Raw genomic sequence first — 13078 nt, 5'->3', positions numbered from 1 at the left:
CCTCACAGACATTTAGGAGGATTTAGAGACTCCTAAGTGTTGCAGAGCTAAAGATATCGCAGAATGTTTAACGCTTTACTTCCGGGTCACGTTCTTTGACCAATCGGTGATGGAGAAAATGAATAAAGGTGTTTGTTTTCCGTTTTTTGTTTTCTGTACTGAAGCAAAAGAGCTTGAATTTGAAAAACAAGGCATTTTTTGTTTTTTCATTTTGGTTTTGGAAACAAATATCAAATAATTGTTTTTTTTTTTCATGTTTTTGTTACATAACGATGAATGAATGATACACGGATTCGTGTACCCTACGTTCTTTGGTTATTTAGTTTCAAAACCAAATTTAAAAAATATGGATTGTTTTTCTGTTTTATTCATTTAAAACCAGAAACTGGAAAACCACATTCCCCAAATAAACAAAAAAAGATGCATTTCTGATTCGTTTTAAGATAATCAAAATACCAATGGTAACATATTGTTGTTTTTTTAAAAAGTACCTTTGATTCTACATCTAGACCGGAAAATATCTGGTTTTGAAACAAAATAAGAATTGTTGTTGTAGAATTAAAGCAACTTTTTCCAAATGAACTTTGTTCACTCACTGATGTTAATGTTTTAAACGGTTTTTTTTTTCAGATGCACGTTTCAATTTTCAAAAAAGACGTCAAACCTGAGGTGAGCTGCTGCACAACGTGCTGCAAGCAGTATCACTGCCCCATTTGCCCAAAACTACAGTCATTTAAGTTATTTAATATGGAGAAGCACTTTGATGTCCATGTGCAAAATACAATAACATTTTAAGGTAAGATTCACATGGACGCAGACAGCCTATTGTGTAAATGCACATCTGATATCAATGCTGATTAAAACAATGATCCTATTAGTTCTACAAGTTATTTTTGTCCTTGTTCTATTTTTTGTCTGTAGTAATCATTTTATTTTGCTTTTATTTGTTTTAGATGTTGATTTACTGTTGTATTTTACAGTGCAGAGATGTGAGTCATATAGAAGTTCACCTCAAGATGTGCAGACGTGCCCAATGTCTACCTACCTCTACTGAACCTATCCTAGTCACTCCTTCTACTTCACAACCTGCTTCAACAGCTGCACCAGTTCCCACTCTTTCACCTAAAGTACAGTCTAAAATGGTCAAATATCCTCACTGTAGCCTCTTATTATTCTGAATAAATGTCCCTACACATAACCAAAAGAAACACACAACACCATCACCTTCAGGAGGAACCTGGTAGACTACGCTCTTCTCATCATCAATGGTGACCTGGTGGAGAAAGTATGGTCCTTCAGGTTCCTGGGTGTTCACATCCAGGAGGAGCTCTCCTGGGCCACCATCAGACTCTCCTCTCTGACCCCTCCCACCCATCCTCTCTGACCCCTCCCACCCTGCTCCCCTCTGAAGGAGATACGGATCAATCAAAGCTCCACCTCCAGAATGACAAACAGTTTGTATCCCTGGGCCATGAGAACCATGAACAATAAATAACCTTTTTCCTCCCATGACTCAAACTACATGTGCAATAATCTACATCAAAGTGTAATACACTGAGTTATATTTATTTATCTCCTAACTGGTCACTTTATATTTTTATATTGTGTGTATGGTAATGTATAAAGTTTGCTGAGTAGTTTTTTGGTATTGTATATTTATACGTCTTTCCTTTTCCAGTATTTTATTTAAGTGTGTGTTTTATGTCATTATTGGAGACCACCTTAATATTGTACATATGTACAATAACAATAAAAGCTTCTATTCAAAAAGAGTTTTTTTCTCCACTGTAGCTGATGCTTGTTTATGTAGAATTGTTTTTTCTTAATGTTATATTTTGTTATGATGTGACTTTTTCTTTTAGTTGGCTTCTTATAAATAAAGTTGAATTAAAATTAAATTAAATAAAGACACTAAACAGATGTCTTCCTTAAGTTTCATCATGTTTACAGCCCATTGTATTTGTTTAATATTGTTTTGTGTTGATCTTACATAACTTAATTTGTACTTTTTTTGACATTACTAAATATTGACTTTTGTCAACCACTTATTTGTGTCTTTATTTAGCAAATTATGATCCATATTACTTAGAACTTAAACATTACTGGTTTGATGCTTCTTTGGAACTAACTTATAGAAGGATTTTTGTAACATTTACTGTTAGTTCTCACCAAGTTAAGTTTTAGTGGTTCTAATGTAAATGTATTTGTATCTGGCATTGTATACTTAATAAGTTAATAACAGTATGCCTATTCACAACTGTAACTAAATGTACGTTTTTGTATATTTTACTGATGTCATTAATATTAGATTTATGATATATATATATAGCAATTACTATATATCTTGAGGTCTACTTTTACTAGATCTGAGTTATAAGCTGTGCTTTTACTTAAAGATAATATACAGTGATTATCAAGCCATGTGATTCTGCATATGATTATTTATTGCTAGTGTAATGTTAATGCAATTGTGCATAAATTATGAGCACATAAGACACCATCCTAGTAAAACCTTAAAATTGCAATTTAAAAAAAAAAAAAAACATACATAAAACATTAACACAAAGTGTCTAATGTAAAACCATGTGTTGAACGTTTTGATATTGTTTCATAAAACAATTAGCTCTGGGCTGTAAGAATTACTTTAATCACTAAAAAATAATATATAACATAAAATGGACTTAATGAAATATTTTACCTTCATGTGTTGTACTTAAAGTTTTATGGTATTAATGCTGTGAATCTTTAAACATTGAATTTATCCTACATTTATCCCCGTTTTAAGGTTAAAACAAAGAGGTTGTGATAGAAATGCAGCACAAATAAAACTATTGTGTCTCTAACGATCAACATCATTCACAGAAATGCTGATCAGTTTATATGTTGTTGATGAGGTGCTTTATACTTTGTTTTTTCAATGTAACACTGAGGAATCCGGTTAACAAAGGTCTTAAAACCCAGATAAACCTTCTGGAAATGCCTAGCCAACATGGCTATGCTATCGGTTTTATTTTGTATTTTTTTCTTCATTTCATGATGTCACTTCCGGAGCGGGGCATGGAGGTTCTGCAGCTGGACCCTCTTGGTTCGTGTGACAAGGACATAAAGTTCTTACATCATGTTGAAAAGCCTGGCACAAGTGGAGCTCATTTTTACGTCTGTCTGTCCTCCATAACTTTAGCTGTGTTTGATAAAACTAGTTCTAATTCACTAGTTTTATTATGAATGATGATAAATGTGTACAGAATAAAGCAGATGATGTTAGTCCATCACCTGAGGATTATAGAGGGGATACATTTTCTATCAGGCACAGTGAGACAGGCTGAAATCATTTGTATCTCCTGATAACATGTTCTGGTCCACAGTCCTGTATCACCATGTGTCTGTGTTGAGAATGTCTGAATAAATACTATGAAGTTATGATGATCAACAGAGGCTGAATAAAAAAATACACCAATATCTAAAGATCAGATCTCCTGTGTAAAGGAAAGTGAGTTACATCAACAACTACTGTGGGCAGTGCTGCAGTAAGTTCATCAGAACATCATTGAGTGAAAAAGGTGGATCTGAGTCTGACAGTGTGTTCAAATGTTCACAGTGGTGTTGATTTTACTGTATCACAAGTTGGACACATTGATCTAAAGACTGAATTACAGCATGTTTGAGTCTAGAACCCAGAGAGTATTTAGCTAACATTTAGTTAGCAGGCTGGTCGCCTAGCAACATTACACTATCATAGAAAAAGGAGAATATATGTCATTGTCAAGCAGAGCTATGAATACTATTAACTTTAACATGTATGTACAGAATAGCAAAAGCATTTATTTAGGTAGAAATTTTATTAATATTATCAAATTATATATTATTTAGGGGTCTATTGTGTCTGCTTTATTGGAATTATTAGGTATATATGAATTATTTAATATTTCAAATATAATAATTTTTGTTTGTTAACAATTTAGCAGAGTTAACAATTTTGCAGAGTAGCAAGAATGGGGGTGATGTGGGATGTTCTAGAAGCACCAGTTAAAAGTCTGACAGCAGCTTCTGAACGATCTGGAGTCTGTTTAGGGTCGACTTATTAAAACAAGTAAAAACAGAATTACAATAGTCAATACGAGATGATATAAATGCGTGTATGACCAGTTCCAGATCTGATTTTGATAATAGATGCCTCACTTTAGAGATATTTCTCAGGTGGTAAAAACAGTTTTTAGTCAATTGACGACAATGTCCCTCCAAAGACATGGACTGATCAAAAACAACCCCAAGGTTTCTGAGGCTGGTTTTAACAGATGAGTCCAGATCACCAAGAGAGTTTTTAATTAGAGGATGTTTTTATCAGGAGCAATGATCAGAGTTTCTGTTTTGTTTGAATTTATCTGGAGATAATTTGATGACAACCAGTTTTTGATACAGGATATGCAGTCTAAGATCTCGGATAAAAAGTGAAACTCTGAGTCATTAAAGGAGCAGTACAACTGGATATCATCAGCATAAAAATGATACGACACATTTTTAAAACCACGGATTAACCGACCAAGAGGCATCAGATACAATAAAAACTAAACAGGCCCCAGAACAGAGCCCTGGGCTACTCCACATGACAGGTTGGACATATTAGACATAACATCATTAATAGCAACATTAAAGGTTCTTCCATTAATGTATGAGATAAAACACTGGAGAACAGTACCAGAAAACCCATCTCAGATTTGAGTGGATCAACCAGTATACTGTGATCTACTGTATCAAAGGCAGCTGTCAGATCAAGTAAAACTAAAACTGTGTAACGACCAGAGTCAGCGGCCATCATCACGTCACTAGAAACTTTCAGAAGAGCAGTTTCAGTGGAGTGGATTGATCTAAAACCAGATTGATCAGGACATGCTCTAATGAGGTGTCCCTCCACCCCACAGCTGAAACACTTTAACTGGGAAGAGGTAGCAAACAACAAATAATCAAAGTCATCGATCTTTACAATGAACCGTCCAACCCAAGTATATAAAGCAGCTCCACCCAGCGGCAAAACCTGTTGTTCTTCAAAATAAGTTAAAATATCTGTCAATAAAAAATAAAATGTAAATAATTCCTCAGGTTCAACCAAACATCACTGGCTTTATTTAAACAGTGTTATTTATATTTATCACAAAGCCAGCATGTTACTATTTTATTTTGAAAAGGTTTGTATAATATATAAAGCGAGCAAAAGTCATTTTTTAATATAACTGGTAAACACTGGATAGTATACTTAATTTGACTAAATTTGAAACATAATTACCTTAATCTTTATGTTAGATGTGTTCATTCATTATCCTCTTTTGCTCAATTGACCCTCTTCAAAATAAAAGCACAAGAATGTTTTATCCATTAGTTTTGTTTGTTTGTCACTGATTTATGCGGACACTGACCTGTATTGTTTTAACTGGGTCACCAATAAACTCCTACTAAACAATGTAAACACTGCACACCGCTCTCTCACAACAATAAAAGCCCTAGTGATACTAACTAAACCCTCCACTGGGTTAGTTACATGTTTAACTACCCACCACCAGTCACACAGACTCCAACACATCAGCACTAAACACTTTACAGAGGCCTTTATTCTTTATTTATCACAAAAAAAAATGCTTGTCTTTTATTTTGAAAATATTTTTAGTAAGACGTTTGTGACTTTGATTAATATAACTTTATATGTATATATATATATCCATCCATTTTCATACCCGCTTATTCCCGTTTAACAGGGTCGCAGGGGTCTGCCAGTGCCAATATCCGGCTCTCATAGGGCGCTGGGCGGGGGTACACCCTGGACAGGGCGCCAGTCCATCACAGGGCAACACAGACACAGACAACCATTCACTCTCTCATTCACTCCTATGGGCAATTTAGAGACTCCAATCAACCTTACAGTCATGTTTTTGGATTGTGGGAGGAAGCCGGAGTACCCGGAGGAAACCCACGCAGCACGGGGAGAACATGCAAAATCCACACAGAAAGGACCCAAGTGTCCACCCCAGGGCTTGAACCCAGGACCTTCTTGCTGTGGGGCGGACGTGCTAACCACTAATCCATATATATATATGCGGATGCTTTAAGACTACAAGGGAACCTCAGCTTCCCCTAAAATCAGTGGTCAAATATGTAGTGTTGTGTGTACATTTCATTGACTAAATATATGACAGAACACATGTATGTTTAGTTCAGAATCAGCTTCTTATAACAGGAAACTGACAGTGACAGCGTGACGTTCTTCATTCATTACCGCAGCGTCACAGTGTTAATAAACAGTGGTGAAGTTCAGCTTCAATTGACTTCAATGGGAGAGGATTTAGGGGTTGATCCACTGCAGTCAAACTAGACGCTCATTGGATAAATGCTCGGTTATGACGCACTTAGTCCCGCCCATCGGACGCCGGGCTTCACAGGAGGTCTATGGAGCAGTGGGCTGGATCTGTCTGTTCCGGACGCTGGAATAATGGATGATGATTGGATGATCTGTCTCAGGCTAATTCAATTTTGATTGACAGCGAAATGAGCCAATCAGAGAGTATGACGTTGTAAGCACACAGGCGGGTTTTTCAAATATTTCAGTCCGTTGCTCTGTGTTGACACGGAGACTTTGCTGATCCTCTCATAGCGAATTAACTTCTGACAAACCTAGTGTCTGTTTTTGGTGTTTGTGGAGACTGTTACTGCTTGTGTTGTGAGACTTTTGACCAAACACTCACACTCCAGCGCGCAGCAGCTACGCGCGTGCGTGCGTGTGTGATAATCTACAAATAGTTGTTGACAACAAAATGTGAATTCTACTAGAATTCACATTTAAATAAACAGATACATTTTCTGAAGTAGGCAGAAAATGAGCTTCCCCTGCATGAAAGACCAGCAGCCGCCACTGATATATATATATAAGTAACGAGCCTTTTTGGGAAATGTAAAGAGTAGAAAGTACCAACATTTATGTTGAAAATGTAACAAAGTAAACGTAGACACTTCTAAAAGTACAAAGTAACTGAAAAACCTACTTAAGTACGTAACAAAGTATTTGTACTGTGTTACTTGCCATTCTGCTCAGTAGCTGTTTTGCTAATAGTGACCAAGCGCTAAAGCTGAGCCGTCTGATGAGATGTTGTTTGTTGTGTAATTCTACTTCTGTAATAATACACGGAAAAAAGGTATGATAATGGTTGGTTTATAATCATCCCAAATGAGATGTGTTAAATGACAAATATTGTAAAGCTACATACACAGAATGTGTTCTGTAATGAAACCCCTCCCTGAGGAGCAGTGGGCAGCCATGGTGTAGCACCCAGTCAGGATCAATAAGTATTAGGGACTGATCAACATCCCACAATGATAGACCAGGTGAGCCTGTTTCCTCAACCACTAGACCTCCACTGCCTAGCACGCTCAGAGGCACACGCACATGGGTTTATCATAATGTCAGTGTTATGTTATGTTATGATGTACAAAGCTCACTAAACAATAAACAATACTGGGATCATGATAACCAGGCAATATTTTTTGGAAAGGGAAAAAAGACACTTTGATAAATGATTATTTGATGTTTTTCTTTTCAACTTTAACAATCCAAAAAGTTTGCAGCAATGATCAGTTCCAGGCTGATCTCTGGAGAGACGGGGAAGTTGGGTACCTCTGTGGAGCTGTTGGTGTGCTGGGCCTTGTAGGTGAAATACTCACAGACCTTCGACAGGACTTGAGAGGGAATCTCCCTGAACTTTATCTCGTTGGTTTCATTCTCAGCAATTTGTCCTGCATATGAAGTCACAGAAGGTCAAACATCCCAAATGATATCCAGACCCATTGTTACTTATAATCTGTGTGTGCTTTGCAATAAAATACAACACCTGTGACTCTGGACAGATTGAACATTAGTAGATACAACATTGTCTAATGTTTACACTCATTAATAAAAAGATTCCTTAGAAAAAGTCTTCAAGACATCAGAAAAGCTCTGTTTAGTGCTGTTTCCTTACCTGGCCCACTCAACATGGCTTTGATTGTCCCTGATACCAGGGCGTGTTCTCTTTTCACAATGAATTCATGGTCATCTGAGGAAATCAGCTTCACATACATAGAATCTGGTCCTTCACAGGCTCTCTCTTCACCGTCTGACAGTAAGGACAAATACACGCCGTTAAATCAAGTAGTTATAACATCACCTGCAACATGATCAACTGTTCAAAGAAGATAAAATGTATAAAACACTTTTAGTAGGAGGATGGTGTCAGCATTAAATGTGTTTTATTATCTGCTACTTCTGCTTTGGAATAGTTTCATTACGTCCTGCATATCAGATTAAAAAACCACATGTTGGATGTAGTGATTCCATGTGCTGTTGACTCTGTTAAGGTTTAGTCTGTAATCCTGTTCAGAAACACTTTGTTATTCTGGGTGAAATGTTCCTTTCATTCTGAGAGTAGTCAATACATTATGGAGTGGATTTATTAAAGAATAGCAGCTGTAAAGTAAAACCATGTGTAAACGTCACTACGTACGCTGATAAACGGTGCAAACCTCAGCCAATCAGGAATGCAAACATGAAACATAGCGTGCACAATGCATTTAGCATGTTTTTTTCCTCTTATTAATATGCAATGTGGGCGGATCAGCTGTGGGCCGCAAAATATTGGAGGAGGAAATGCAAATCCATAATTCAGAGTGAGAATTCACATTTATCAAACCTGGAGCTGTTTGCCTGTTATTATGCATACATTTAGTACCTCCCAAAGGCTCCAGTTAACATTTCTGGTATCAAAAATAATTGATAAAACAATAACTGAAATAAAACTATAGTCTACATTACAAGTAAGTACATAATTATCATAGAATGGTCATTCATATATCATGGCAGCTTGTGTTAGAAAAAAGATGAAGCACACTTTATTAGGCTCAATATAATATTCATAATACTGTGGCTGATCAGTTTCATCTAAATATCAATGTACAAGGTGAAAAATGTTATTAGATTATTGACACACTCACCCATCATGTACTCAAATTCCTTAAAGTTCTGGAAGAAAACAGGGAAACAAAATTGAATATCAATATGTAAATTTAAAATGTACTTGTGTAACTTCCCAGTACATGGTGCTAGAGGTCTGATTTTTTGATATGTTTTAGAGCTCATTGAGACCTTTTCAAAAATGTAAAGCACAAGTCTGTGGCACATACACAAGCTGAGATACACCTCATCAGTGGAATTTCACATTTTCTTCTCTTGCCTTATTCGCCACTACAAGGCGATGGAAGTCTGATTTTTGATATGTTTTAGAGCTCATTGAGACCTTTTCAACGATGTAAAGCACAAGTTTGTGGCATCTTCCTATCAAAAGTTATTGACCATTTGGTCTGAAAAAAATGGCTGCCAGTAAAAAGTTCTGACATGGAAATCTGGAAAAAATGGTTATAACTCAGTGTTAACAGTGTGCTCTCAATGTGAATTATGTTTTGTTAAAGTCACAAATGCGATGTGTATTTTGTTTTTTTTTGTTTTCTTTACTGATTAATGAAATGGCACGTGATGTGTAATGTGGGTGTGTGCATTGTTGTGATTGGTTAATAAAAATCACCTTGAGTGAGCACAGCTGCTGCTGTGTGTAATGCAACTCAGATACGTTGTTGCGTTTACTCTGTGAACAGGTTATGGGCCCAGTAAGTCAAGCGTGTTGAAGTTGAGCCATGAGAATTACGAACTTTGGGAGGTTAAGTTTTTGGGTCACCTCCGGCTGCAAGGCCTGAAAGAGATCATTACTACGGAGCCCACGGGTGTGGAGACGCCGGAAGAAGCGGCCTCAAATGCCGAGGCATATGCGGAATTAATCCAGTTTTTGGAGGACAAGAGTTTGTCACTTGTAATGCGAGAAGCAGCCGACGATGGGCGCGCAGCGCTAAAGATTTTGAGAGACTATTATGCAGGTAAAGGAAAGCCACGAGTAATAAGCCTGTATACTGAGCTGACCTCGCTTCAAAAATCAAGCAGCGAGAGTGTAACAGAATATGTTATTCGTGCTGAAACTGCAATCACGGCTTTACGAAATGCTGGAGAGACTTTGAGTGACGGACTGCTGGTGGCTATGGTTTTAAAGGGGCTTCCTGAGACTTTTAAACAGTTTGCCATCCATATAACGCAATCGGATGACAGGATAACGTTTGCTGAATTTAAAACAAAGCTTCGGAGCTACGAGGACATCGAAAAGATGCGTGCTCCAGCTGCAGAGGACAATGTAATGGCTGTGCGGACAAGACGGATGCCTGCGAGACCCACCAGTGCTGGCTCAGCTGAACGTGGAGCGGAACGGGCTGCAGCAGACTTGGTGTGTTAGAGATGCGGCAGGAAGGGACACATTGCCCGCGCTTGCCAGCGCAAACTGTGGTGCAGCTACTGCAAAAGCAACACTCATCGCGACGTAACCTGCAGGAGGAGACGGAGCCAAGACGCAACATGGAGAGCCACCGAGGACGTGACCGACGAGTACGTTTTCCGGGTGACAGATGGAGCAGCAGGATCCCAGCCAAGCAACCAGGGTGTCGACGTGATGGGCCTGATGGTCGACTGCGGGGCAACCTCGCATATCGTCACCGACATCTCCAAGTTTAAGAGGTTCGATGAGGAGTTCCAGGCCGGGACTCATTACATGGAGCTCGCTGACGGCACAAGGTGTAAGGGAGTAGCAGAGCGCAGAGGTGATGCTGAGGTATACTTGATGGACAGTCGGGGACGCCGCCTCAAAACATTGTTGAGACGGGCGCTGTACATTCCCTCATACCCACAGGACATATTTTCGGTGCAAGCAGCAGTCTCCAACGGAGCAAGCGTGACATTCAAGAAAGGTGAGGACATTTTGGTGCACAGAGACGGTACAGAATTTCCTATTCGTGTACATGATAGACTATATTACTTGCATACAGTACCTGATGGATGTGATGATCAAGTGAATGGGTGTTATGATTTAAAGACATGGCATGAGATACTGGGACACTGTAATTTTGATGATGTGCAGAGATTAGAAGGTGTCGTTGATGGCATGAAAATTGAAGGTTCAATAAACAAACCTACAACTTGTGAAGTGTGCACCCGAGGCAAGTTTACACAAACCAGAAACAGAAAGCCTGATGTAAGAGCTAAAAGGCCTCTAGAGCTAGTGGACACAGATTTGGCCGGTCCAATTCACCCAGAGTCCAGAGAGGGGTATAAATATGTTTTGTCATTTACTGATGATTTTTCCAGTGCTGTGTTTGTGTATTGTCTTAAAAGTAAAAGTGACACACTACAAGCAACTGAGAGGTTTCTTGCCGATACGGCCCCATATGGTAAAATTCAGCGTATTCGATCTGACAATGGTACTGAATTTACTGCAAAGAATTACAAAACTCTGTTGGTTAAAAATGGTATTAAACATGAGACTTCTGCACCATATTCTCCCCATCAAAATGGTACAGCAGAGCGAAATTGGCGTACACTTTTTGACATGGCACGGTGCATGCTGATAGAGAGTGAGTTACCTAAAGGTTTATGGCCTTATGCAGTGCAGACTGCGGCTATAATTAGGAACAGGTGTTTTAACAATCGTACCAAACATACACCAGTTCAGATGCTGACAGGAAGACGGCCCAATCTTGCCAGGATGCAAAAGTTTGGTTCAGAGTGTTTTACTTATAAACAAGATAAAAGAAAGCTGGATCCAAGAAGTGAAAGAGGTGTTTTTATTGGTTATGATAAAAGCAGTCCAGCGTACATAGTCTATTTCCCTGACAGCAGGAAAATACAAAAGCACAGGTTAGTTAAGTTTCTTTCTAAGACCCGTGTTGAGCAACAGACTCAGACTAGCTTTGTTGATAATGATGGTGATTATGATGATGTTCTGGAGCAAAAGGCCAATAGAACTAGACAGGATGTAAATGCAAGTCCAGCAAGTGACCAGGTTTCAGTCAAAGAGGAGGAACTGAGTAGTAGTCCTCAAACCCAAACAGTGGAAGCTATGCCTGAGCCTCCAAGGTACCCATCTAGAGTGAGGAAGAGGCCAGACTATTTCCATGACAGTGTTTCTCAACAGGCATCTGATGAGGAAACCGATCAGGTGCAGATCAACATAGATTACTGTGATAGAGTGACATGTAATATTCCTGTAACTTTCACAGAAGCTGTAACCTCGGATAGATCAAAAGAGTGGGTCACAGCAATCAGAATCAGAATCAGAATCAGAATCAGCTTTATTGACCAGGTACAGTTTAGAACAATACGAGGAATTTGACTAGGTAGTTGCAGTGAAAGGAGACACATCAACACACCGGAGCAGCCATTTGCGGCGCCCACATATTTAGGTGAAAAAAGGATCAATAACAGGAGGAGAGGAGGGGTGAGGGGAAAAAAACTGCCAGTTTGAAACTGATTTCCCTAAACAGAGAAAGCAGTGTGAAACCAGGAAAAAAACCGCCTCTGCAAACATAAATGTAAGCATGACACAGTCAAACAACTCGAGACAAGGCATGTAGGAAGGGTTGGGTGGGAGGTTGGCTGGGGGAGGGGGTCAGGTGGGAAGAACAACAGGAGTCCAGCCGTTTGGGGGACATGGGCGTGCTGCCAGTCGGCGCTGCAACCACGCCTCCATGCAGCTGTGGTTGGGAGGTGGGGAAAGATGGCCGACGAGGCATTTGAAGTTGAAGACCTGTAGCTGTGTTACTGACAACCAGATGACGTGTGGAAAAGTTCAGCATCAACAGTTCCAGGAGGAATGTAGGGAAGGAGCGGGGGGAGGGAGTGGGGGTAAGAGCCGCCGTCTGCAGAAACTTCCTGGTGATAAGAGTTGAGACAACCTTGGCTTTAGCCTTGGCTGGCTGGGGAGCCGAAAGGGAGATAAGCAATGTGATTTGATACAGGCTATGTTAATTTCCAATAGCCTTCTGTCCTGGGTCTCTCTGCTGTAATCCAATGAGTGGCCAAGTTTCACTTCCAAGCCGGGTCTCGAACTTCTCCCAGTTGTTATCCATAATGCGTAGACGATCCAAAAGCAGCTCTTGCTTGCTTTTGATATCGATCAACACATGAGTCTGA

General features: G+C 39.1%; 1 protein-coding gene across 1 annotated transcript; it reads right to left on the bottom strand.

Annotated features, from left to right (window-relative positions):
• Window positions 1–7585: 7585 nt before the first annotated feature.
• Window positions 7586–9034, bottom strand: LOC114459011 (elongin-C-like). The gene is made up of 3 exons (XM_028441400.1): window positions 9010–9034; window positions 8001–8135; window positions 7586–7776 (listed from the first exon to the last, which is right to left on the bottom strand). Exons 1-3 carry the CDS (start codon window positions 9014–9016, stop codon window positions 7586–7588), a joined length of 333 nt encoding a protein of 110 aa, XP_028297201.1. The 5' UTR covers window positions 9017–9034.
• Window positions 9035–13078: the final 4044 nt, after the last annotated feature.

Source organism: Gouania willdenowi, unplaced genomic scaffold, assembly GCF_900634775.1.
Source record: "Gouania willdenowi unplaced genomic scaffold, fGouWil2.1 scaffold_22_arrow_ctg1, whole genome shotgun sequence".
Lineage (NCBI taxonomy): Eukaryota > Metazoa > Chordata > Actinopteri > Blenniiformes > Gobiesocidae > Gouania > Gouania willdenowi.
The sequence above is the reverse complement of the archived record's forward strand: the minus strand, read 5'-3'. Positions and strand labels throughout refer to the sequence as shown.

Excerpts from the sequence above, each read along its gene's own strand:
- LOC114459011 (XM_028441400.1), bottom strand. Across the intron at positions 7,777-8,000 it reads AGCCATGTTGAGTGGGCCAG|GACAAATTGCTGAGAATGAA; the intron begins GTAAGGAAACAG and ends CTTCATATGCAG.